At 41.6% G+C, this 27528-nt stretch overlaps 1 protein-coding gene and 1 long non-coding RNA gene across 9 annotated transcripts in view; one reads left to right on the top strand and one right to left on the bottom strand.

Annotated features, from left to right (window-relative positions):
- The window catches only part of LOC110742968, a 50975-nt gene extending 46018 nt beyond the window's left edge, over positions 1–4957 (top strand). For all 4 annotated transcript variants that reach the window (XR_002521299.2, XR_002521300.2, XR_004184249.1 and 1 more), the window contains one exon: positions 4794–4957. This is a non-coding gene — a long non-coding RNA (uncharacterized LOC110742968). The remainder of the gene's footprint in view (positions 1–4793) is intronic.
- On the bottom strand, positions 1732–25718 carry ZNF391 (zinc finger protein 391). Of its 5 annotated transcripts, XM_009204615.4 has the most exons (4): positions 24618–25718; positions 14429–14536; positions 3703–3807; positions 1732–2966 (listed from the first exon to the last, which is right to left on the bottom strand). In XM_009204615.4, exon 4 carries the CDS (start codon positions 2886–2888, stop codon positions 1812–1814), a length of 1077 nt encoding a protein of 358 aa, XP_009202879.1. In that variant the 5' UTR covers positions 2889–2966; positions 3703–3807; positions 14429–14536; positions 24618–25718; the 3' UTR covers positions 1732–1811. The 5 variants fall into 5 exon arrangements, with proteins under 5 accessions (XP_009202879.1, XP_009202878.1, XP_009202883.1 ...); XM_009204614.4 differs by lacking the exon at positions 14429–14536; XM_009204619.3 differs by lacking the exon at positions 14429–14536 and having other exon boundaries at positions 24752–25718.
- Between the last annotated feature and the right edge of the window lie 1810 nt (positions 25719–27528).

Below are 27528 nucleotides of genomic sequence, written 5' to 3'. Positions count from 1 at the left end.
ATTATTAATCTATATCAAATAAAGTCAAGTTGATTGATTACAGAGGATAAAGAGGAATCAGTGAGCAATAATTACAGGACATTCAGTGTCTACTCAGCACTTTGTGATGTTTTATATCAATCAATAACAAGATTTCTGGCAGGTGTGGTGGCTCATACCTGTAATGTCAGTGTTTTGGGAAGCCGAGGTGGGAGAATTGTTGGAGTTCAGGACATGGAGGCCAGCCTTGCCAACATAGTGAGATCCTGTCTCCACAAACAAATTTTAAAATTTTGGGTGTGGTGGTACACACCTGCAGCCCTAGCTACTTAGGAAGCTGTGGCAGGAGCCCAGGAGTTCAAGGCTACGGTGAGCTATGATTGTGCCATTGCACTCCAGCCTGGGCAACAGAGTAAGACCTTCTCTCAAAAATAAAACAACAAACAAACCAAGATTTCTGTCTTCAAGAAGTGTATAATCTAGTTGCGCTACCTCAAGTTTTATAACTTGATGAAATGAGATTATTCTGGCCTAACCCTGGTCCTAAATCACAGAGCTGATCATTGACAATCAAAGAAATGCTGGGAGGTAGGAAAAGTGTAGATCAGCACAGAATCATAGATCCTGAAAGAAGCTCAAGCTTTAAGGTATAACAGTGGCCAAAAGTGCCAGTTCTGCAAATGTCAAGTAGAAAAAGGACTGAGAAATAGGCACTGGGTTTGTCCTTGAGAGATCAATCTTCCAAGATTGGTGAGGGTCAAAGCCACAGAATATAAGTTTCATGAAGTCTGTAAATGAAAGAAAATTTTAAAAACAAAACAAAAAACAGCACAGCATTTGGCAACTTTTTTTCCCGAGATCATGGAGGAACGTCTCCAAGATTTTTAGAACATTCTTGGTAAAAATGTGATAAAATAACACTAGTTATTAGTTAGGCACTAGTAAAAAAATGAGTTATACTTTGAGGAAAAATGCTACTACAAAAAAGGTAAGAGAAGGAGGAAGATGAGAAAAATCTGTCTTTGCAAGTCAAGAGAATGAATTTGCCTCAACACTATTATCCCCAGATGGTAAGAAGTTTTTGGTCCTGCTCTGAAGCCAGATCCCTCTCTTCTGGTACTAGAGCCAGCAAGTATGAAGACACACACACAGGATTTTCTCTTCATGTGAAGGGGCTGATGTGGTTAGAAAACATAGGATTAGGCCGGGCGCGGTGGCTCAAGCCTGTAATCCCAGCACTTTGGGAGGCCGAGACGGGCGGATCACGAGGTCAGGAGATCGAGACCATCCTGGCTGACACGGTGAAACCCCGTCTCTACTAAAAAATACAAAAACTTAGCCGGGCGAGGTGGCGGGCGCCTGTAGTCCCAGCTACTAGGGAGGCTGAGGCAGGAGAATGGCGTAAACCCAGGAGGTGGAGTTTGCAGTGAGCTGAGATCCGGCCACTGCACTCCAGCCTGGGCGACAGAGCGAGACTCCGTCTCAAAAAAAAAAAAAAAAGAAAAAAAAGAAAACAGAGGATTACCTGGTGGTTCAGGGACCCACGCTTGATGGACTAGATTAGCAGAGAAACTACAAGGTGTCAGGTAGCTTTATACTCTAAAGTTGGAGCCCTTCAGAATATTAGATTGCATATGTTAGGTTTTTTGAGTCATCCTTTTGTTTTATTGCAAACTTATTTGAGATGGATGAAAAGAATGAATGAAAGCTTAAAACGGGTATAGGTATCTAATAAATCAGAACAAGTATATATATACTTGAAATATATATATTTCAGTGGTGGGAGGTTAGGTATATATGTTCTTGTGCTAACATTAATAAAAGCTCAGATATTACTCTTTAGTATGAAGGTGCTGATGTCTGATGAGAGTTGAACTCTGACTGAAGGCTTTTCCACAGTCATTACATTTGTACGGCTTCTCCCCGGTATGAATTCTCTGATGAATAATAAGGGATGAGCTTCGACTGAAGCCCTTTCCACACACTCTACACTCGTGGGGCTTTTCTCCAGTGTGGATTCTCTGATGTTCTGTAAGAGATGAGCTTCGACTGAACACTTTCCCACAGTCACCGCACTCATAGGGGTTCTCCCCAGTGTGTGTTCTCTGATGTTCAATAAGCGATGAGATCCAACTGAAAGCTTTTCCACATTTACTGCATTCATAGGGATTCTCTCCAGTGTGTATTCGTTGATGCTGAATTATGGTTGAACGGTCACCGAAGGCTTTCCCACATTCATTACATTTGTAAGGCCTTTCTTGAGTATGAGTTCGCTGATGTTGACTAAGGTTGGTGCTTCGGCTAAATGCTTTTCCACATTCACTACATTCATATGGTTTTTCTCCAGTATGGATTCTCTGATGTAGACTAAGATGTGTGCTCCGGCTAAAAGCTTTTCCACATTCATTGCATTCATAAGGTTTCTCTCCAGTGTGAGTTCTTTGATGTTCAGTAAGATGTGTACTTCGGCTGAAAGATTTCCCACATTTGTTGCATTCAAAAGGCTTTTCTCCACTATGAATTCTACTGTGTACAAGAAGGTCTGATTGGTAACTAAAGGCTTTTTCACATTTATTGCATTTACAAGGTTTTCTTTGTGAGAAAAGTCTTTGGTGTTTAATTAAATCTGAATTATCTTTGGAGTTTTTCCTAGATATTGGGGATCCATCTCTCTTTGGAATTTTCTGTTGTGTGTCAAGGTTTGGGCTTAGACTAAATTCACTGGATTCAGGGCCTCCCTCCCCCATGAAAATTTCTTCAAGTGTCACTGACACTTTTCTGACCACTGTGTTCTCAAAAGAGGATTTCTTCTGTGCGGGACATTTTGTCTGCCTTGATAATTGGCCTTCATTTTTAGAGGCTTCTTCATTTGTAGGACCCTGAGCAGTATTCCCTCTGAGGCTTTCCATTGCTGACCCTGAAAACTCTAGTTTTTTGGAAAAAGTCTGATTGGTGTTGATGCTTTGGTTCAGGTCAAATCCCTCTATCTGAAAGACATTTAAAGTGTAAATGTCACCTGTGTCTACTGTGGAGAGCAAAGAAAATAAACCAGCAGAGAAAAGACAACTAATTTGAATTCATGCATACTAGCAACTTTATGTGAGGAGAAAACAAAAAAGGGTAGTGGAGGAGAACAAAGCCAGAAGAGATAAGAGGCAGAATTTTTGCAGTGGGCATGGTGAACACAGAGACATCAAGAAATATCGAAAGAGTTATTGGGTAATATGCTAACCCAAACAAATGGAAATGAGCAGGTGTACCAGCTGATGACAGAGAGTTGGGGATTAAAAGGTAGCTTTTATGGTAGCTGATTAGTCATGGAAAATGAGAGCAAGGAGAAGGATGAGAAGAATCGAGACTCTCAAGCGTAGAAAAAAGAAATGGAAAAAAGAAAGATGACTTGATCAAGCCTGAATGCAATCATTTTCCTGGGATTGAAAGAGAATAAAAATTTCAGAAATAATAACTACCACACTGCTCTTCCCATTTGCCTCTCAACCCTTCTTCCAATTATTATACTTCAGGTATTCTTCTAAAGAAGTCTACAGTCCTAGACTATCAGAGATTTAGCAGAACTTAGACATCATCTAGGCCAACCCACTCATCTGACAGATAGAAAACAGATTGAGTCACTTGCCTACATGACCCAACAAATTGCAAGGGCTTGGACTAGAACTCATCTTCTCAACATCAAATTGGTGGTCTTCTTATGACACTACTTACCTAGACAGTAGAGGCACTGCCCTCTTCAGCTTTCCTGAAGATCCAACATCTACTGTTATTCTTCCTCCAACTGGGGGATAAAGTCCAATTCACATGCTGGGGTTCCTGCAGATTAGAAATGATTTAACACAAGGCTGCTGGTGCTGAAGACACAGAGCTATCCAGAGCCCAATCTCAGTGTTTTTATCTATAGAAAAGGTAGAGTGAGCTTTCACAGGGTCTATGGCAGGAGGGGCTGGAGAAAATGAGTCTCTGAAAGGGACTAAAATTAGATGCCAAAAGACGGGTTACATACACACACACGGGTTACATACACAAACACATACACATCAGAATTACTTATGACACTTGTTACGCCAGATATCTGAACCTTGCTTTGGATCTAGCAAGTCTGATGGGACCCAGGCATTTGTATTTTAATAAGTTCACGTGACTTGACAAGTTGAATGTCCAGAAAACCTTAGAAATACAGTCTAGGTTGCTTGAACAAAGTGCTAACTTGGACTATCTTCTGCCCCCTAACATTCTTCTCACAGCAGGCGGGTATAAAACAGAAACTCAGCTTCCTATAGGACAGGAGGCCCCTTCTCTCTACAAAGGGGTTGAAACTTCCCAAAGATCTCAAGTTTCCCAGGTACTAGACAGTTAGCTTTCCCAGATAACTCTTGTTTAAAAAGCAAACACCTCACATTCATATTGCCTGGCACCAAGTAGTATGTTCATCTGAACACTGACAATGTTGTTTTCCACTTGTATTATAAGAAGTGAGAGCAACAGGGCAGCAAGGACCTCTCCTGGAACACCAACCTATCAGAGTGTCCAGCAGAATATCCTGGCTCCAGCAGCCTTTGTCAGGAAAATAAGAAGATCTGGGAACCTGTGCTTTTTCTTCTTGCCCATCCCTGGACTCTAAATTTCCTCATTAAAGCTTGTTTAACCCCTCCTCTTAAATTAACTTGGAGCCCTTGTGTATTAAAGGAGGCAATGAACTGTATAACAGTTCCCCCAAATATTTCTGCTCACAGCATAATTTGAGATCCATGAGATTAGGGAGTTAATCTGGCTTCATAAAAATCTTTCCTTTCTCATAGACTGGGACCTCTCAGATGTGGAGGTTAGCCTTGGAGGATATGTGCCAAGAAGCCATGCATGGAGAACCTCAAGTAACATGATGATGCCGTCTGTGTTCAGCTTTGCCAAGAACATGCCTTTCAACTGAAAACAGGGAAGATAAAAAGCACTACTACTGGGTTGATGCAGAAGTCAGAATTTCTTATTGTAGAATCTTACATTAAGATCCAATTGCTGTGGGGCGCAGTGGCTCATGCCTGTAATCTCAACTCTCTGGGAGGCCGAGGCGGACAGATCACTCGAGGTCAGGAGTTTGAGACCAGCCTAGCCAACATGATGAAACCCCGTCTCTACAAAAATTAGTTGGGTATGGTGGTGCATGCCTGTAATCCCAGCTACTCGGGAGGCTGAGGCTGGAGAATTGCTTGAACCTGGGAGGCAGAGGTTGCAGTGAGCTGAGATCGCAGCACTGCACTCCAGCCTGGGTGACAGAGTGAGACTCTGTCTCACACACACACAAAAAAGATCCAATTGCATACTTTATGATGCCAACATTCCTAAACAGGAATTTGCCTTACTGCTACCTTGGCTAACTTCCATTCTTGCAGCTCAGATCCTTAAGCTCCTCCATTGTTATCTGATATGGTTTAGATGTTTGTTCCCTCCAAATCTCATGCTGAAATGTGATTCCTCCCCACCCTCCCCTGAAAAAAAGAAAAAAATGTGATTCCCAATGTTGGAAGTGGGGCCTGGTGGGAGATGATGGGATCATGGAGGCAGATTCCTCCTGACTGGTTTAGCAGCATCCCCTTGGTGATAAGCGAGTTCTTGCTCAGTTAGTTCATGTGAGATTTAGTTGCTTAAAAGTTTGGGACCTCCCCTCCCTTGCAGTCTCTTGCCCCTGCTCTTACCATGTGACATGCTTGCTCCTCTTTTACCTTTCACCATAATTGGAAACTTCCTGAGGCCCTCTCCAGAAGCAGATGCTGGAGCAATGCTTGCACAGCCTGCAGAACTGTGAGCCAATTAAATCTCTTTTCTGTATAAATTACCCAACCTCAGGTATTTCATTTCCATAGCAATGCAAGAATGGCCTAACACATTATTTTATTGTCAGTTCACTACTACCTTTCTCTTTTATTATAGTGATCCTCAAGATGGCATCCTAGGGAGACTTTGGGGGAATTTGTGAGGGTGTTTTGGGTTGTCACGATTGGATAGTACTATTAGAATTTAATGGGGGCCAGGGATGATAGACATTCCTGCAGAACAAAGAACTGTCATTTATCCTACCTGACTTTCAAAAAAGTTGTTAATAGTTACCTGAAACTAAAACCTAATAACGCTTTATGCCTACATACACTATTTTGCATAGCTTTAATATGTATTGGAAAATCAAGGAAATATACATTTTTTTTCTTTCTTTTTTTGAGACAGGGTCTCACTCTGTCACCCAGGTTGGAGTGCCGTGGTACAATTACAATTCACTGTAGCCTTGACCTCCCCAGGTTCAGGTGATCCTCTGACTTCAGCCTCCTAAGTAGCGAGACTACAGGCACACACCACCATGTATGGCGAATTTTTATTTTATTTTGTAGAGATGGGGTTTCACCATGTTGCCCAGGCTGGCATCAAACTCCTGGGCTCAAGTGATCTGTCCACCTCAGCCTCCCAAAATACTGGGATTACAGGCATGAGCCACCGAGTCCAGCCAAAATATACATTTTTAGTTTCAATGTTATTAGGAATTTTTCACCATTTCAGGGAAGTAAAGCCACTTATAGTATTAGATTAACAAATATAATTCATAAATCAGGCTGCATTTGTAGTTGAATTCACAGTGGTTCTAATAGGTGTAAGCATCTATTTCATCCAGTCATTTACCTGCTGAAATGCATATTATTTGATTATAAATAATTTTCCTTTTCCTTCTCCTTCATATTATAGTTAAGGTAACATATTGATACTTTTGAAATTATTTCATAGGTAGGTAGTATAATCTATGAATTTTATTTCAGAATAGTAAAGGGAATGGTAGGTCTGAAGGGTAGAGAAATAATTCTCTAGTGCAATGGAACTAAAATATTGACAATTACATGATAGATGAATACTGCATCTCCCAGTAGGTAAATTACAAAGCCTCTAAAGCTACTAAAGCAAAAGTTCTTGTCCCCAACAGAAGTCTCTGAAGATTTGAGAACACCCATACTGCCATAAGGTAATATGAGAACTAATGGGAATGTTGTACTTAGTGGAATATTACTACATTATTAAATATCATATCCCATTCTGGAGAATAGAGATTGTTAGGAAATGTTTAGTTTTTGGAGGCAATATGAAAGCAGGGAGATCCAAAATTTGAAGATTTTTGCAAACTGTCTCACTAGAAGAACCCTGAAATATAGGATATCTAAAAGTAGGCCGAATATCCTGACAAGAGAAAGAACTATGACAGAGTTCTTGGATATGGCCAAGTTGAAGTTTACTCTCATGCTTATTAATATTTTAATTACTGTCAAACTGTGCCAATTTGATATGAGACTATCTATAATCAACTAATGTGTATATACTATGTATTAGGCTGTTCTTGCATTGCTGTAAAGAAATACCTGAGGCTGGGTAATTTATAAAGGAAAGAGGTTTAATTGGCTCATGGTTCTGCAGGCTGTAAAAGCATGGTGTTGGCATCTTCTCAGCTTCTGGTGAGCCTTCAGGGAGCTTTTACTCATGACAGAAGGTGAAAGGGGAGCAGGTATATCACATGGTGAAAGCAGGAGCAAGGCAGGAGGGAGGGGCCACAGACTTTTACACACCAGATCTCACGAGAACTCACTCATTATTGCAAGGACAGCACCAAGCCATGAAGGATCTACCTCCACGATCCAATCACCTCCCATAAGGCTTCACCTCCAACACTGGGGATTACAATTCAACATGAGATTTGATGGGGACATATATTCAAACCACATCATTCTGCTTTTGGCCCCCAAGTCTCATGACCTCACATTGCAAAATATAATCAGTATTTTTAGGGGACTGCTCAACAGTACCCTAAAGTCTTAAGTCACTCTGGCATTAACTCAAAAGTCCCAAGTCCAAGTCCAAAGTCTCATCTGGAGATGAATTTCTTCCACCTATGAACCTGTACATTACAATTTATTTACTTCCAAGATACAATGGAGGTGCAGGCACTGGGTAAACACTCCCATTGTAAAAGGGAGAAATCAGCCAAAAGAAAGGGCTACAAGCTCCATTCAAGCTCGAAATGCAGCAAGGCAGTCATTAAATCTTAAAGCTCCAAAATAATCTCCTATATGTCCCACATGTAGGGCACAATGGTGCAAGGGGTGGGTTCCCAAGGTCTTGGACAGTTCCACTTCTGTGGTTTTGCAGAATTCAGCCCCACATTGCTCTCCCAGGTTGTTGAGTGCCTGTGGCTTTTCCAAGCACAGGGTCTAAGCACAGGATCTACCATTCTGGGGTCTGGATGGTGGCTCCCTTCCCACAGCTCCACTAGGCAGTGCAGTGGGGACCCTGTGTGGGGCCTCCAACCTCACATTTCCCCTCTGGACTGCCCTAGTAGAGGTTCTCTAAATGGGCTCTGCCCCTTACAGCAGGCTTCTGCCTGGACACCCAGGCCTTTTCATACATCCACTTAAATCTAGGCAGAGGCTGCCAAGCCTCCTTTACTCTTGCACTGTGCATATCCACAGGCTTAACACCACATGGAAGCCACCAAGGCTTACAGTTTCTACCCTCCAGAGCAGCAGCCTGAGCTGTACCTGGGCCCATTGGAACCATGGCTGGAGCCCAAGCAACCAGGATTTAGGAGCAGCCTCCTGGAGTGGTGCAGGGCAGTGGGACCCAGGATCTGGCCCTGAAATCCTTAAGTCCTCCTGGGTCTCTGAGCCTGTGAAGGGAGGCATCACCTCTTAGATCTCTGAAATGCCTTTCAGGCCTTTTTCCTGTTTTCTTGACTATTAGCACTTGGCTCCTTTTTAGTTTGCAAATCTCTCTAGTAAGTGGTTGCTCCATGGCCTGCTTGAATTTCTCTCCTGAAAAAGCTTTTTTTTTTTTTCTTTTTTCTCTGCAAATTTTCCAAACTTTTATGCTCTGTTTTCCCTTTAAATATAACTTCAAACTTTAAGTCACTTCTTTCCTCCTACATCTGAGGACAGACAGACTGTTAGAAAGAGCCAGGCTACATCTTCCTAAGGCATAACACATATGACCTTTGCTTTGGTTCCCAATAAGTTCCTCATTGCCATCTGAGACCTTGTCAGCCTGGACTTCACTGTCCATATCACTATCAGCATTTTTGTCACAAACATTTAACCAGTCTCTAAGAAATTCCAAACTTTCCCTCATCTTCCCATCTTCTGAGCCCTCCAAACTCTTCCATCCTCTGCCTGTTACCCACTTCCAAAGTTCCTTTCACATTTTTAAGTAACTTTATAGCCAAGCATGCTCCTCAGTACCAATTTGCTGTATTAGGCCATTCTTGCATTGCTATAAAGAAATACTTGAGGCTGGGTAATTTATAAAGAAAATAGGTTTAATTGGCTCACAGTTCTTCAGGCTGTACAACCATGGTGCTGGCATCTGCTCAGCTTGTGGGGAGACCTCAGGGAGCTTTTACTCATGGTGGAAGGCAAAGGGGCATCAGGCACATCACACGGCAAAAGCAGGAGAAAAGAGAGGTGGAGAGGTACCACACACTTTTACACAACCAGATCTCATGAGAACTTATGCATTATCGCAAGGACAGCACCAAGCCCTGAGGTATCGACCTGTAAGATCCAATCACCTCCTGTCAGGTCCCATCTCCAACATTTGGGATTACAATTCAACTTGAGATTTGGTGGAGACACGTATCCAAGCCATATCATACTGTACAGTGCAAGCGTCTCAAAGTGTAGTTATTTTTTTCATTTCAAATAAGCTCATTATATATACAACTGTATTATGCATTAGATGTGTTAGTGTATGTGACACATATGATAGATAGATACAAACTCCATTAGAGAAACTTTCTACCTAGAAAAAATAAAAAAAGAACTTGTGAAAGGAATCTAACTTGGAAGTAGTCTCCAGAAATGGCCTTTCTTTGGGCCTGTCTATTCTAAGAATTTTATGAATATTGACTCATTTTAACTCTGTGAGAGGGGAATTATTATTATTCCTGCAATACAAATAAATAGTGTAAGTACAGAGAAGTTAAGTAATTTGGCACAAGGCCAAGTAATAAATCCTAGATTCAAACTCATTATACCATACAGTATGTGTTGCTTCTCAACAGACAGGGAAAGAATGCCTGAGTCAACTTTCTGTTTAGGGGCCTGTAAATGGCCAAGAAACTAAACTCCACTGATGTCAGAAGGATATCAGCATGACCTTGACTTCAGAGTGGCGTAGGGGTGTAGAGAGTGATGACCTCCCAGAGCCAGTCCCTGAAACGCTGCAGTAAATCTCAGCCACACTAACAGCCCTATCTGTGTAACCTATGGAGTAAAGTCTCTGGCCTTGGCCGGGCATGGTGGCTCATGCCTGTAATCCCAGCATTTTGGGAGGCCGTGGTGGGCAGATCACCTGAGGTCAGGAGTTTGAGACCAGCCCAACATGGTGAAACCCAGTCTCTACTACAAATATAAAAATTAGCCAGTCGTGGTGGCACGCACCTGTAGTGCCAGCTACTCAGGAGGCTGAGGCAGGAGAATCACTTGAACCCAGGAGGTAGAGGCTGCAGTGAGTCAAGACTGTACCACTGCACTCCAGCCTGGGCGACAGAGTAAGACTTCATCATCTTAAAAAAAAAAAAAAAAAAAAAAAAAGTCTCTGGCCTCCACTGAAGTGCAAGTGGCATCCTCAGCACAATTCAGGGAAACATCAGATAGAGGCCCAGAGCTATAGGCACTGACTAGGTAAGCTGGATTTTGGTTATAGCTCCATTGGTAGCTATATAGAAATCAGGGAAAAATAAACAATCTGGTTTTGTGTCTCCTCACCTGAAAAATGAAGATGCTGGACTTGATTTGTCCAAAGCTATCTGATACCCAGTAGTTTAACTTTAGATCCCAAATTTTGAGGCACATAGCCATCTGCCTAGACTAAGGGGAGAGAACTACAATGAATCTATTCTTTTTCAAATCCTCAGAGACATGTAAGATCTCAAGGTCCATGTTTCAGATAAAACCATTCAAGAAATAGGCCAAAAAAAGCCTGTGTTCATTAATTAATCTAATGATAAATTAGAGTGAGGGAGTGTTGAAGATATTAAGAACAGTCAACAGCCAAATAAAGAATAGTCCCCTTGGCAAAATTTGGCAGACTCATCTAAGAAGGGACAAATGTGTCTCTGCTTGCCAAGATGGAACACACTTTCAGAAAAGAGAGAAGAATACTTAATTCATGTGGAATATGGATCTTATGGAGAGGTAGACAGTTGCCTTTCCATCATCTGCCTCCACTTGGTTTTATTTTTAATGAAAGGCAGAAATGGGCAAAGGTCATAGTCTAAGGCATCCAGAACCTCTGTCTAGTAATGTCCACATCCAGCCCTGTTGAATGCAACCCTAAGGATTAAGAAGTAAAACGATTGGGAGGCCGAGGCGGGTGATCACCTGAGGTCAGGAGTTCAAGACCAGCCTGGCCAATATAGTGAAACCCCATCTCAACTAAAAATACAAAAAAATTAGCTGGGCGTGGTGGCGGGCCCTGTAATCACAGCTACTTTGGGAGGCTGAGGCAGGAAAATCGCTTGAACCCAGGAGGTGGAGGTTGCAGTGAGCCGAGATAGTACCACGGCACTCCAGCCTAAGCCACAAGAGCGAAACTCTGTCTCAAAAAAAAAAAAAAGTAAAATGAATGCCCAAAGTAATCCCATCTCCTCTCAGATATAAAGAAAATGATAATGGACACTTATGTCTGGGTTTCAAGTTCATCTTTTATGATAAAAGACAGATCTGAGCCAAATCCAAACTTTCTCTAAATTCTTTAAGTGATCCAACCTCTTTGACATTCTCTTCATATGGTGTATGAGTTCAAAGACACTATGGTACTAGTCCCCTTACTTCTTCCTGAGGGTCAAAATAGAATACAGATGACACTGCTTACAGCTGTGCTTCCTTGGTCAAGTCACCTTTCTGAAAAATCTTGTCCCACATTATAAAACACCATTACTAGCATGGGCTTGTCTTTTCTCACAAAGCTTTCGTGAATAGTGCAAGTTAAACTATGGCAAAACATTTACAATAAAGAATGATATATAGTATAAGGGAGATGATGCTATTGCTGTGCTCATCTCACATCAATGAATTTGAAAACTGTGATGGTATATGTTTAAGGAAAGATGCTGTCAGAGGATTTATGAGGCTCCCTTCAGCAGCTGCTGCTCTAGAGCATGGAGAGATGCATTCTTTTTCCCGGCTTTGGAGGATGTATATAAGATGGGAAAGGGAAGACTAGCGGATGTGACAAAAGTTTCAGGGATAGCCCCCAAACATATTTCAGAGAGGCCAGGAGGTTAAGGCCTGTCTCCACAATGTTAGGCCCATACCTTTTTCCAGAGTCCATCCAAGGGATTCCTCCATCTTGATGTGGAAAGTTGCCGCTCCTTTTATCCTTTCTTCCTCATCCTTTCATTATTTGAGTCACCTTACTGCTCTGTGGATACTGTATTCCCACAAAATCATTATTCTCTTAAGTGGTCACAACATGCTGCTGCCCTAGCCAACCTGGTGGTTTGCCATTCCTTTATATGCTAACTTTCTAGCACTAACAGCGCTGGCCACCACTGTTACCCTAATTATCTAAAATTCTTTTGACATTGCCAGTCTCTCCTATAATCAATTCTTGATCCAGGGATAATTCTCCTTTATTTTCCACCCCCTTCAGAAGGAAGAAGGTTTTGAAGAGTCTGGAATAGGGCTTCTCCGGGTGCTTTGTTTTGTGGCACTAGGTTGATTGCTTCCTGGAGTCTTTGCCAATCCACAAAGCAATCAGCAGAAGTGCCTAGGCAGCCTCAGTTTAACCACAGAATAGAGAAAATCTTGTCCTACCAAAGGTGATCTTCAGGTAACAATGTTCACAGAAATTGGCTCAAAGCACAAACTCATACATAAAGCACAAACTCACACACAAAGATCCACAGTAACTGTCAATACACCTACAACAAATAATTAACAACTACTTTATTCAAGTACCAACCTTCATCACCAGAACCAAAACCTAAGGACTGGTACTCAATAGCCTCTACAACTTAAGCAAGTAATTCTTTTTTTTTTTTTTTTTTTTGGGGTGCAGGGGAATGGAGTTTCACTCTTGTTGCCCAGGCTGGAGTGCAATGGCGTGGTCTCGGCTCACTCCAACTTCCGCCTCCTGGGTACAAGTGATTCCCCTGCCTCAGCCTCCCGAGTAGCAGGGATTACAGGCGCGCACCACCACTCCCACCCAATTTTTGTATTTTTAGTAGAGAAGGGGTTTCACCATATTGCCCAGGCTGGTCTCGAACTGCTGACCTCAGATAATTCGCCCGCCTTGGCCTCCCAAAGTGCTGGGATTACAGGCGTGAGCCACTGACCCCGGCCGAGCAAATACTTCATCTCTGTGTGCCTCAATTTCCTTATCTGTAACATGGGGATAATAATAGTACACTATTTCATAGGGTTGATGCGAGGATTAAATGAATTAATGCAGGTAAAAACTCTTGGAGCAGTGCCTGCACTCAGTAAGCACCAGGGAAACACCCCAGTACCGAAGCCCTCCCTCGCCCAGCTAGAGGGGAAGCAGGGTGCAACCCTGCTCTTTCTCATCTCCCAGGGATACACCCGAGGAAAACCACTGGCTGTCACTGCCGCAGAGGAACTAGGCTGGCCCGCCCGTGAGACAAGTGCTGGGGGCCCTTTAGACCCCTCGCCACTCAGCTTCCCAACCGTGGAGGTACCTCCTGACCCGACCTGCAGCCAAACCACCCACGACCCTTTCGCCCGTTTCCTTCGAAGAAACCGTGTTTCCACTTTCCAGAACCTCCAAGAGCACCCACCTTGGTCCCGGGGCCCTGTAAGCCCCACTCACCGGCCGCCTCCGGCCGAGTACCCCCGACACACCCCGGGCGGGTCCCGCACTTGGAGCGGAACCTGAGTGCGCGGGGCTTGGGGAAGTCGGAAGGATTAAAGAGAAACCCACGCGTCGAATCGCTGCTCCAGCGCCCATCAGGTTTCCTAGGATCACAGGCACTCTTCCACTTAGGCTGCTGCTGATCATGCTCTGCTCGGTATGCGGGGCCAGGCATTGTCTGAGCAGTCGCTTGGACCTAAGTCTCATGACGCCGACGACCAGTTGCAAAACAGAGACCACACAGAGAGTGGGCAACATATCAGCGGCGGTCGCAGCTCTGCGCCTGCGCCCGAGAGCCAGCGAGAGCAGGGCTGTGCTGGGATTCACTTTCCTGAAAGTTTTTGCAAAGCCCCTCCCCTGGTATGTGAGAGGCTGAGAGGTTGGTGCTAGAGGCAAGAGGAAGGGGGTCTGCGAGAGGTACCGAAGACCACCTTAATACACTACAAAGTATAGCCTACACCGGTGGTTCATAGAGTTTTAAATAGCGTACATAAATAAATCACCAAGCGAGCTTGTTAAAATACAGCTTCACAAGACTTACACTCCGAGATTGACTCATTGGCCTGGAACATTGCATTTTCAACGGGCATCCCAGATAATTTTGATGCAGGTGGTCTCTCCAAACTGGCTCCGTTGCACAATCTAGATGCTTAAATACGGTTAAATGCAAGACACGTCTCAAATTTCACCAAAAGAAAAAGATAAATAAAATCAGGACACTACCATAATCTAGTAGATTTTTTTAAATTCCAGATAATTTTAATATAAGGTAATGAAGTTGCACAATGTGCCCTGGGAGTTCAGAGTAGGGAAAACTTATGGAACGAGGGACATTGGAGTGGTTTCACTAATGGAAAATTTAACGGAAAACATAGAGGAGGGCAACCTTACAAATAGTTGAGGAACTAGAAGAGTGGAACGCATGTGCAAAACTGCAGATCTGATATATGACAGCTGTGCACAAGTACCATAGAAACATCAAGTAAGTATAAAGCATGAGCCTTGACGTACAAAGGAGCAAGATCCAAATTATAAAGCTGGAAAGAATTAGATAAAATCTAATTTTATCATTTTCTATTTTTAAAAATTAAAAATACTTTCAAACTGTGGTAAACTACGCATAACATTAAAGTTACCATTTTAAAGTCATACAATAAAGTTTTTGGTGTATTCACAACAGCACCATCACTATCTAATTCTAGAACATTTTCATCATCCCTAAAGATGCCCATTGAGCATTCTCTATTCCCTGCTCCCCACAGTCCCTGGTAACCTTTATTTTATATTATGTTTCTATGAATTTGCCTGTTCTAGATATGCTGTATAAGTAAAATAATACAATATTTGTCCATTTATTTCTGGATTATTTTAATTAGCATAGTATTTTCAAGGTTCATTAATATTGCAGCATGTATCCTTCATGCCTTTTAATAGCAAAAATAATATTCCATTGTGTATATGTGTGTGTTTATACATAAACAGTGTATAAATATACATACATAATATTTTGTTTATCCATTCATCTCTTGTTGAACACTTGGGTGGTTCCCGCCTTTTGGCCATTGTGAATAATGCTGCTATGAACATTGGTGTACAAGTATCTGAGTCACTGTTTTCAATTCTTTGGGTATATACCTAGTCGTTGAATTGCTAAATCATGTAGTAATTCTGTGATCAGCTTTTTTGAGGAACCATCAAACTGTTTTCCCTAACAGCTGCATCGTTTTACATTCCCATCGGCAGTGCAGGAGGGTTCTAGTTTCTCCACATCTTTGCCAACATTTGTTAACTTCCGTTTTGTTGTAGTTGTTGTATTATAGCCATCCTAATGGGTATGAAGCTTTATCTCATTGTGGCTTTGATTTGCATTTCCCTAATGGCTAGTGATGTTGAGCATCTTGTCATGTGCTTATTTGTATGTCTTCTTTGGAGAAATGTCTGTTCAAATCCTTTGCCTATTTTGAAGTAGGTTTTGTTGTGTTGCATAAGTTTTTATATATTCCAGATATGAATTCTTCTTCAGATATATGATTTGCAAATATTTTCTCCCATTCTGTGAAGTTTTTCTCTCTTTTGATAGTGTCCTTTGATGCATAAAACTTTTTGATTTTGATCAAGCTCAATTTATTTTTATCACCTGTGCCATACTTGAAAATTACATTCTCTAATAAAGATTTTTATGTTTTCTGCTAAGAGTTTTATAGTTTTACTTCTTAAATTTAAGTCCTTGATCCATTTTGGGTTAATTTTTATAGATGGTGTAAATACTACAACTTTATTATTTTGCATTTGGATATCCAGTTTTTCCAGCACCATTTGTTGAAAATACTGTCCATTTCCGATTGAATGGTCTTGGCACTTGTTGAAAATCAATCAACCATATATGTGAGGTTTATTTCTGGGCTCTCTTTTCTGTTTTATGGGTCTATATACCTATTCTCCAGCACCACACTCTTTAGGTTACTGTAGGCTTGTGTAAAGTTTTGAAATTATGAAGTGTGTGTCTTTAAACTTTATTCTTTTCTTCAAGGGTTTCATTGGTTATGTAATGTGATTTTCCATATGAATTTTAGGGTGGGATTTTCTATTTCTGCAAACAAAGGTTGAAATTTTTATAAGGAATACATTGAATCTGTATATCAAATAGTATTATCATCTTATCAATAGTTAGCCTTCCAACCCATGAACATGGGATGTCTTTCCAATTATTTAGGTCTTCTTTAATTTCTTTAAGCAATGTCTTGCAGTATTCAGTGTACAGATCTTTCACTTCTTTGGTTAAATTTATTCCTAGGTATTTTTATGCTATTTCTAGTATGTATATATTCATTGCCATAAATTCCCCCTAAGCACTGCTTTCACAGCATTCCATAAATTTTGCTAAGTTGTGTTTTCATTTTCATGTAGTTCAAAGTATCTTTTAATTGCTCTTGGCATTTTTTCTTTGACCCATGTATTATTTGGAAGTGTATTGCTTAATCTCCAAGTATTTGGGAGATTTTCCAATGAGCTTTCTGTTATTGATTTCTAGTTAAATCTATTGTCATCTGAGATAAGTCACTGTATAATTTCTATTCTTTTAAATTTATTAAGGTATGTTTTACAGCCCAGAACATGGTCTATATTGATTAATGTTCCATGTGAGTTTGAGAAGAATGAGTATTCTGCTGTTCTTGGATGAAGTCTAAGATGGCCATTATATCCAGTTGATTGATGATGTTGTTGATTTCAACTATATCCTTACTGATTTTCTGCTTCCCGGATCTGCACATTTCTGATAAAGAATATTTGAGATTTCTGTGACAGTAGATTCATCTCTTCCTTCTTGAAGTTCTATCAGTTTCTGCCTCATGTATTTTGAAAGTCTGTTTTTAGGTGCATACACATTAAGGATTATATCTTCTTAGAGAATTAACCCCTTTCTCATTACATAATTCCCCTTTTTATTCCTGATAGCTCTCCTTGCTTTGAAGTCTGCTCTGTCTGAAATTAATATAGCTACTTCTACTCTCTTTTGATTAGTGTTAGTATGGTATAACTTTATTGATTTACTTTTAATCTATATGTGTCTTTATCTTTAAAGTGAGTTTCCTGTAGATAACATATATTATTTCTTCACAATCTCTGCCTTAAAATGGTGCATTTAGACCACTGATGTTGAAAGTATTATTGATATAGTTGGATTAATATCTACTATGCTTGTTAACTGTTTTCTATTTGTTGCCTTTGTTCTTGTTATTTTTGTCTACTGCTTTTTTCTGACTTTTTTATTTTAATTAAACCCTTTATATGATTTTATTTTTCTTCTTTATTAGCATATTAGTTATACTTCTTTTTTCTAAGTGGTTAATCTAGAGTTTGCCATGTATATTTATAACTAATCTGAGTCCACTGTCAAATAACACTATAAAGCTTCATGGGTAGTATGGCAAGTACCTTATAATTAAAAAAAATTCTTTTTTTTTTTTTTGAAATGGAGTCTCACTCTTTTTGCCCAACCTGGAGTGCAGTGACACGATCTTGGCTCACTGCAACCTCCACCTCCCATGTTCAGGCTTCTCCTGCCTCAGCCCCCTAAGTAGCTGGGATTGCAGGTGCCCGCCACCATGCCCAGCTGTTGTGGGAAGTCAGGGACCCCAAACAGAGGGACTGGCTGAAGCCATGGCAGAAGCCATGGCAGAAGAATATAAATTGTGAAGATTTCATGGACATTTATTAGTTCCCCAAATTCATACTTTTATAATTTCTTATGCCCGTCTTTACTGCAATCTCTGGACATAAATTGTAAAGATTTCATGGACACTTATCACTTCTCCAATCAATACCCTTGTGATTTCCTATGCCTGTCCTTAATCTCTTAATCCTGTTATCTTCATAAGCTGAGGAAGATGTATGTCGCCTCAGCATGCTGTGATGATTGCATTAACCTTACAAATTGTTTGTAGAGCATGTGTGTTTGAACAATATGAAATCTGGGCACCTTGAAAAAAGAACAAGATGACAGCAATGTTCAGGGAACAAGGGAGATAACTTTAAACTCTGACTGCCAGTGAGCCGGGTGGAACAGAGCCATATTTCTCTTCTTTCAAAAGCAAATAGGAGAACTATCACTGAATTCTTTTTCTCAGCAAGGAACATCCCTGAGAAAGAGAATGTGTCCCTGAGGGGAGGCCTCTAAAATGGCCACTTTGGGAACAGCTGTCTTTTACGGTCGTAGACAAAGGGATGAAATAAGCCCCAGTCTCCTGTAGCGCTCCCAGGCTTATGAGGACGAGGAAATTCCGGCCTAATAAATTTTGGTCATACGGGTTGTCTGCTCTCAAACCCTGTCTCCCGATAAGATGTTATCAATGACAATGCGTTCCTGAAACTTCATTAGCAATTTTAATTTTGCCCTATCCTGTGGTCCTGTGATCTCACCCTGCCTCCATTTGCTTTGTGATATTTTATTACCTTGTGAAGCATGTGATCGCTGTGACCCACACCCTATTCGTATACTCCCTCCCTTTTTGAAAATTGCTAATAAAAACTTGCTGGTTTTAAGGCTCAGGGAGCATCACGGAACCTGCCGAAATGTGATGTCTCCCCCGGACACCCAGCTTTATAATTTTTCTCTTTTGTACTCTTTCCCTTTATTTCTCAGACCAGCCGACACTTAGGGAAAATAGAAAAGGACCTGCATTGAATATCGGAGGTGGGGTTCCCCTGATACCCAGCTAATTTTTGTACTTTTAGTAGAGGTGGGGTTTCGCCATGTTGGCCAGGCTGGTCTTGAACTCCTGACCTCAGGTGATCTGCCTGCCTTGGCCTCCCAAAGTGCTGGGATTACAGGCGTGAGCCACAGCGCCTGGCCAATAACAAAATAATTCTAATTTCTTCTTTCTGTTCCTTGGTTCATTGCTGTCACTCATTTTGCATATACAGAAGTATACATAAGAGTGTGTGTATATTTAATTGAATATACACAATATATCATTGAATAAATACATTGTTGTTATTATTTTGAACAAACTTTTAGGTCAATTAAAAATTGGCTGTATTACATCAACTAAGAATAAGAAAAATGTTTTTATTTTACCTTTACTTATTCATTATCTTTTTTTTTTTTTTGAGATAGAGTCTCACTCTGTCACCCAGGCTTGAGTGCAGTGGTGTGATCTTGGCTTACTGCAACCTTTGCTTCCCAGGTTCAAGCAATTCTTGTGCCTCAGCCTCCTGAGTAACTGGGATAACAGGCATGCACCAACAAACCAGGCTAATTTTTGTATTTTTAGTAGAGACAGGGTTTCACCATGTTGGCAAGGCTGGTCTCGAACTCATGCAAGACAGGTCTACTGGTAACAAATCCTTTAACTTTTGTTTCTCTGAGAAAGTCTTTATTTTTCCTCAACTTTTGAAGGATAATTTTTTCAGAGTACAGAATAGGTGGTTTTTAATCTCTAAACACTTAAATATTTCACTCCACTCTCTTCTTCCTTGCATGGTTTCTGAGAAGTCAAATGTAAATCTTATCTTTACTCCTCTATATATAAGCTGTTTTTTCCCCTCTATGGCTTCTTCCAGGATTTTTCTTTAATTTTGATTTTCTGTAGCTTAAAAATATTATCCCTAGGTGTTCTAGACTAAATGTTTGTGTTTCCCCAAAATTTATAAGTTGAAACCCTACCCCTCAATGTGGTATTATTAAGAGATGGGGCCTTTAAGAAGTAACTAGGATTAGATGAGGCCATGTGGGTGGGGCCCTCATTAATAGGATTAGTGCCCTTATAAGAGTCATGAAAGAGCTTATTTCCTTTCTCTGCTCTCCACCACGTGAAGATACAAGAGCTTAGCAGTCTGCAACCCAGAAGAGGGCCCTCACCCAAATCCAATTATGTTGTCACCCTGATCTCAGATTTTCAGAACCCAGAGGTGTAAGAAATAAATTTCTTTTGTTAATAAGGCACCTTGTCTACGATAATTTGTTATAGTGACTCAAACTGACCAAGCTACTAGGTGTAGTTTTTTTAGGCATTTATTTTGCTCAGTGTTCTCTAAGCCACTTTGATCTGTGGTTTGATATCTGACATTAATTTGGGAGAATTCTCAGTCATTATTGTTTCAAATATTTTTTCTCTTTTTTTATTCCTTCCTTCCCCACCCCCTGTCTTTGTGTCTCTCTCTCTCGGTGTCTGTCTTCTTTTTTTGGTATTCCTATTATACCTATGTTATACCCTTTTGTAGTTGTCCCGGTCCTTAAATATTCTGTTTTTTTCAGAATTTGTTCTCTTTGCTTTTCAGTTTTGTGTTTGGTTTTTTATGAGACAGGGTCTGACTCTGTTGCCCAGGCTGGAGTACAGTGGCACAGTCTCAGCTCACTGCAACCTCTGCTTCCTGTGTTCAAGCCATTCTCCAATCTCAGCCTCCTGAGTAGCTGGGACTATAGGCACGCGCCACCACTCCCAGCTAATGTTTGTATTTTTGGTAGAGATGGGTTTTACTATGTTGGCCAGGCTGGTCTTAACCTCCTGACCCCAAGTGATCTGCCCACCTTGGCCTCCCAAAGTGCTGGGATTACAAGTGTGAGCCACTGTGCTCAGCCTGCTTTTCAATTTTGATGCTTTCTATTAGGATAAACATCAAAATCAGAGATTCTTTTTTTCTGCTATGTCTGGTCTACCAATAAGGCCATCAAAATCATTTTCATTTCTGTTACAGTGCTTTGATCTCTAGCATTTCTTTCTGGTTCTTAGAATTTATATCTCTATGCTTATATTACCTATCTATTCTTGTATGGTGTCTACTTTACCCATCAGAGACTTTAGCATCTTAATCTTCTTAATCATGGTTGTTTCAAATTTCTGGTATGAGAATTCTAACATCCCTACCATATGTGAGTCTGGTTCTGATGCTTGCTCTTCCTCTTCAAACTGTCTGTATTTGTTTTTGTTTTGTTTTATTTTTTGCCTTTTTCACACGCCTTGTATTTTCTTGATATCTGCAAATGCTGTGCTGAGTAAAAGAACTGCTGCAAATAGGCCAATTTTTTTTGCTTTTTTTTGTTTTTGTTTTTGTTTTTTTTTTTTGAGACAGAATTTCCCTCTTGTTGCCCAGGCTGGAGTGCCATGGCGCAGTCTCAGCTCACTGCAACCTCTGCCTCCCGGGTTCAAATGATTCTCCCGTCTCAGCCTCCTATAATGATAAATCAGTCTCCTGAGTAGCTGGGATTACTGGCGCCTATCACTATGCCTGGCTAATTTTTGGTATTTTTAGTAGAGATGGGGTTTCATCATGTTGGCCAGGCTGCTTTTGAACTCCTGATCTCAGGTGATCTGCCTGCCTCAGCCTCCCAAAGTGCTGGGATTATAGGCATGGGCCACTGCCCCCGGCCTTTTTTTTTTTTTTTTTTTTTGAGATGGAGTCTTGCTCTGTCACCCAGGCTGTAGTGGCCCAATCTCGGCTCACTGCAACCTCCACCTTCCGGATTCAAGCAATTCTCCTACCTCAGCCTCCTGAGTAGCTGGGATTACAGGTGCATGCCACCACGGCCCAGCTAATTTTTGTATTTTTAGTAGAGACAAGGTTTCACCATGTTGGCCAGGCTGGTCTCACTGACCTCAGGTGATCTGCCTGTCTTGGCCTCCTAAAGTGATGGGACTACAGGTGTGAGCCACCACACTCAGCCTAAAACTTATTTTGAGACAGAGTTTTGCTCTGTCACCTAGGCTGGAGTGCAGTGGCATGGTCATGACTCACTGCACCCTCCACCTCCTGGGTCAAGCAATCCTCCCACGTCAGCCTCCTAAGTAGCTAGGACTACAGGCACATACCACCATGCCTGACTAGTTTTTCTGTATAGACAAGATCTTACTATGTTGCCCAGACTGGTCTTGAACTCCTGGGCTCAAGCAACCATCCCTAGGCCTTTAGAAATGTGGTATCAAGGTATGGGGGAAGGGGAAGCATTCTATAGTTCTTTGAGTAGGTCTCAGTCTTTTGGTCAGTCTATATCTCTGGATTGGAAACTTCACACCTTTCTCAGTTTCCCCTACTCCCCTTTGGTGGGACAGGATGACTAGAGTGGGCTAGAGTTGGGTATTTCCCTTCTTCCATGTGGGAGGCTAGAGATGACTGGAGTTGGGTATTTCCATTTCCCAAGGTCTGTTAGGTCCTGATAAAAGCCCAGCAGGTTAGGCTCTGGTTAAATAGTTTTGTTTTTTTTGTTGTTGTTTTTTTTTTTTTCTAGATACTTAATTCTCACTTCCATCTGACTCAGTTGTTCACAATTCCCTTTAGATCCTCCTTATGTCACTTGCCAGGTTGTGTTCTCAGAACCATTACATTACATTACATTACATTATTAACTCATTTAATCTTCATGACAATGGGTGGAAGGAGCCACTTAGGAATAATATCAAGGGACAGCAGGAGGCACCTAAATACCTAGTTTTACAAACTTCACAAGAATGTTCCCTCCCTCCCTCCCTCCCTCCCTCCCTCCCTCCCTCCCTCCCTCCCTCCCTTCCTTCCTTCCTTCCTTCCTTCCTTCCTTCCTTCCTTCCTTCCTTCCTTCCCAGAGTCTTGCTCTGCCGCCCAGGCTGGAGTGCAGTGGCACCATCTCGGCTCACTGCAACCTCTGCCTCCTGGGTTTGAACGATTCTCCTGCCTCAGCCTCAAGCCCTTGCCATTACACCCAGCTGATTTTTTTGTATTTTTAGTAGAGATGGGGTTTCACCATGTTGGCCAGGCTGGTCTTGATAAGGTTATACCTTATCAATGGATGGAAACTGATTTAGTTTCTATTTTAAGTATGAAGAGACTGGATCCCAGAGATGTTGTCATTTGTAATACGGAGATGTATACAAGATCAGGCAGAGGAGCTAGAGAGCACATACACACATATGCCCCAATCCAAAAAATACCACAGTGAGATAGTATAGGAAAAAGACTGAACTGAGAATAGAAAGGGATTCTAATCCTAGTTTTGCCATTTGCTAGTTGTGAAACTTTAATAACATCTTGGGCCTGTTTCTACAGCAATTAAGAATATGTGCTCCTGTAGTTAAATCAAGTGAATGACCTTGGGTGAGTTACTTAACCTCTCTGTGACTATTTACTCTTCTGTAATGTGTTAATAATAATTCGTTCATTTCAAATAGCAAAATTCTTGACAATCTCATGATTTCAGCAAACAAGATAATCTTTTTTTTAGTGAGAGTAGCAAGACAAAGCTGGGCATGCCATTGGTAAGGAAACAATAAACATTTAAAAAGAGTGATTATTGAGGCAGGAAAATAGGGCCTGGAGGCAGGGAATATACAGCTGGTGCACACTTCAGGTATAACAGGAAATATCCTCTCCATATGGCTTACACCATAAATGACTTTGTAACTTTACTTCATCCTCTCCATTTACATAGGGCTTACGGAAGTAACCAATTGAATCCTCTAGGGGCTATTTAAACGCCCAAAACTTCTGTACCGGTATCTTTGAGTTCCTATGCTTGGTACCCTGTGGAGTGTACTTTCACTTTCAATAAATCCCTTTGTCTCTTCCTTGCTTTGTTTGTGCGATTTGTTCAATTCTTTGTTCAAGATGCCGAGAACCTGGACTCCCTCCACCTTTAACAATTATGACACTTTACAGCTGCTACAGTATCATTTTGGTAGAAATATTGCTTGACGTTAAGTTTGCAGCAGCCTGTCAGTGTCATTGAGTCTGGTTAATAGGAGGGCTGATTTTTGCCTTCTCAAATGCGATAAAACATGTAAAGTACTTAGAAGACAGCCTGACATACAGTGTGTGTTTAATTGGCTATTTTTATTGTAAAATAAAGGTGTCTGATTTTTCTGGGGCCCTGTGATTTTTAATGAGTGGTTTAATGTTTGTGTGTTATAAAAAGAGATAATGAGAACCTGTTTTTGTCCTTTGCTTACTAGAGAGCTGTCAATGACGTAATGCAGAGGAACTTTACTGCATACAAATTATTCAAGTTATACCCTAGTCACAGTGAAAGTGTCACATAGATCAGACTCTCCAGACGCCATGCCTACACCTCCCAATTAGGATCTCAGGCCTGTGCTAGCCACGTCCCAAACCCTAAATCTCTCCAGCAGCAGACAGCACTGGGAAATGTATTCTGCGTGCAAGAGCCAGCCAGCCCACAGCCAGTCAAGCGTACTTCAATTCGGACAGGTAAACCCTTTGTCAGCGCGCTCCTCCGCGTGCTGAGTGTCAGTTGCACCTCTTACCTGATAGGTGGGTGGGCACTCGCCTGTGGAGGAGCCTGAAGCTTCCAGGGGTGCCTTGCTATTTCAGAAGAAAGCGGCCAGAAGGAGCGGGTGGGGAGCACTGTAGAGGTGGGAGTGGAGGCTCACTTTTATACCTGCGCTTGTCGCTTATTCCAAAAGGCGTAGGGGAGCCCGGGACGCGCCCTCCAGGGCACTGGGCGTGCAGTGTATCCTGCGGGAACCCGAGCCAGCTCTGGGCCATGTGGGGTTGAGGGTCGTGGAAGGTTTCTAGGCGCAGGAACGGCGGCGACTGTGGCTACTGACACTAAGAAGGGTCCCCGGGAGTTTTGCGAGGAATTATTCAGAGGGTGACGACGGCCAGCGGGCGCTGGTTATAAAATTCCAGGCTCAGCCCGGCCTCCAGAGGTCAGAAATAGGTGGTTGCCTGAGACGGAGGGACGAGGCGAACTCCCGGAGAGCCACAAACTGGAGAAGCCGCTCCCGCTGACTGGGACCAGGGACTCTCCCAGAAGAGGCCGAGGGTCACTAAGGAAATATAACCAGTGGTAGTGCAAGGAACGGAACCTGCGTGATGTCACAGTGGCTGGAGCAGGTAAGGTGGAGGCTACGACTTTGCCTGAAGAGAAGTAAGAAATAGCTCAAGAGCGAATGTGTTCTGGGAACTGATTTGAGGAAAGAGAGCTTTCCCTTTCCCCACGTGAAGGCTGAGGAAAACACACACACACACACACACACACACACACACACACACACACACGAGTTTTCGTGTGAGAAATTGGGAAGAAAGCGAAATTTCACGCTTGTGTAGTAGGGGCTGTATGAAGACGACCAAAACCCCTCTCCGGGTCACTTCAAATGTACGCACCCCTTTCCCCACGCCAGCCTTTTATCTATCAAAGTACAATGGAAACTGCCTGGTTTGGTTAATTACTTTTAAAATTATCATACAATAAAATTGACATGAGGGAGGCATACTGTTCTGGAACATGTTTAGATTCGGGTAACTACCACCAGAGGATACAGAGCTGTTTCATTCACTCCAGAAAACTTCCTTGTGCTACCCCTTTATATTTACACCCTTTCCCCACCCTTAGCCCCCGCAGCCACTGATTGTTCTCCATCTCTATAATTTTGTGTTTTCCAGAGTGCCATATAAGTGGAATAATACGGTGTGTAACATTTTCACACTGGCTTCTGTCCCTCAGTATGAAGCCTTTAAGGTGGCCACATTATTGTGTCACTTTCTTATTTTTTGCTGAACATTGTTATTGCTAAATAATATTGTATATAGATGTATCAGTTTTTTTTTTTAAATCTCACCTTTTGAAGGACATTTGTATCATTTCCAGATTTTAATAATTATAAATGATGCTGCTGTAAATGTTCACCTACAGGTTTTTGTGTGAACATACATTTTTCTTGAGCCTGGATTTTGAATCCAAACAGGTCCGAATTTGAATTCTCGCTTTGAAACTTATTGGCTCTGTGGTAACCTTAGGCAAGTTATTTAACCTTTTGGGGGGATTTAACTTTCATAGTTAAATTGTTGTGAGGCTAAATTACCCAATATATCTCAATAGTTTTCAACTCTTTCAGACCAAGCAGGCTCTTTGTATAACAAGTATTTTGTAATGCCCCCATTTCTATCCAGAAATAAAAATTCATTACCTTGGCAATAAGCCTAACCTACATATTTTAAAGCTATATGATGCCCTAACTCTAACAATAAAGGAGAAATGAAAGAGAACACACTGCAACTCAGGTTGATAAAATGATCGAATCTCAGTAAAATTCAGAACAAAGTACCTTGATTTAGACCATAGTTGTCCTCATAGAAGATCATCATATATTAGCACTGGAAAAAAAAAAGAAGAAGAAGAAGAAATGAAAAAGACTCTGTGGTTTTACGTGAAAAAAGAGTTAGGTTCTAGGCTCCGATAATTATCAATAGAATTTTTACCCATCTGAATGTCCTGCAAAACTTTAAAAAATTGTTTGGGATTGTCCTGTGCTGAAGGACATCTGGGATCCCTGACTCCTACAAATTAAATGCCAGTAGTTATTTCCTCCACTCAATGTAAGGACCAGGTCCTGTCTGTTGAGTTCCTCTGGTTTATGTGAAACATTCAGTATAATAACTAGCTCATGGCCGGGCACGATGGCTCACGCCTGTAATTCCAGCACTTTGGGAGACCAAGGCGGGCGGATCACGATTTCAGGAGATCGAGACCGTCCTGGCTAACACGGTGAAACCCTGTCTCTACTAAAAATACATACAAAAAAATTAGCCAGACGTGGTGGTGGGCACCTGTAGTCCCAGCTACTGGGGAGGCTGAAGCAGGAGAATGGCGTGAACCCGGGAGGCAGAGCTTGCAGTGAGCGGAAGATGGCGCCATTGCACTACATCCTGGGCGACAGAGCGCGACTCCATCTCAAAAAATTAATAAATAAAAATAAAAAATAAAATAACTAGCTCATGGCAGCTGCAAGCAATAAGATTCTGAACCTCCAAGAGGACATTCTCCATTGCTTGGGTCTTTCAGGAGCTGGTTTTAACAATTTCATTTTCTTATAAACTCGTGCTTCTTAGCTCGCATCAGAGTCACCTGGAGGATTTGTTAAACACATCGCTAAACTCACCACCAGAGTTTCTGATTCAGTAGGTCTGGGGTTGGGCCTACTAATTTGCATTTCTGGCAAGTTCCCAGGTGATGCTGTTGCTGCTGATCCACGGACGATAGTTTGAGAAGCAGTGTCCTAAACCTCTTCTTTCAAATGTTTAAATTCAGAGGGTCTTTTTCAAATCTTACATCTTGCTTATTCCCTACAAAGTTCTATAAAACAAGAGGAACAGATACTCTTATCCCTATTGTTTTGTTACCAAACAAAGAGTCGAGGAAATTAGTGACTT

Source organism: Papio anubis, chromosome 6 (assembly GCF_008728515.1).
Source record: "Papio anubis isolate 15944 chromosome 6, Panubis1.0, whole genome shotgun sequence".
NCBI classification, from domain to species: domain Eukaryota; kingdom Metazoa; phylum Chordata; class Mammalia; order Primates; family Cercopithecidae; genus Papio; species Papio anubis.
This window is presented reverse-complemented; position numbering and strand designations above follow the sequence as displayed.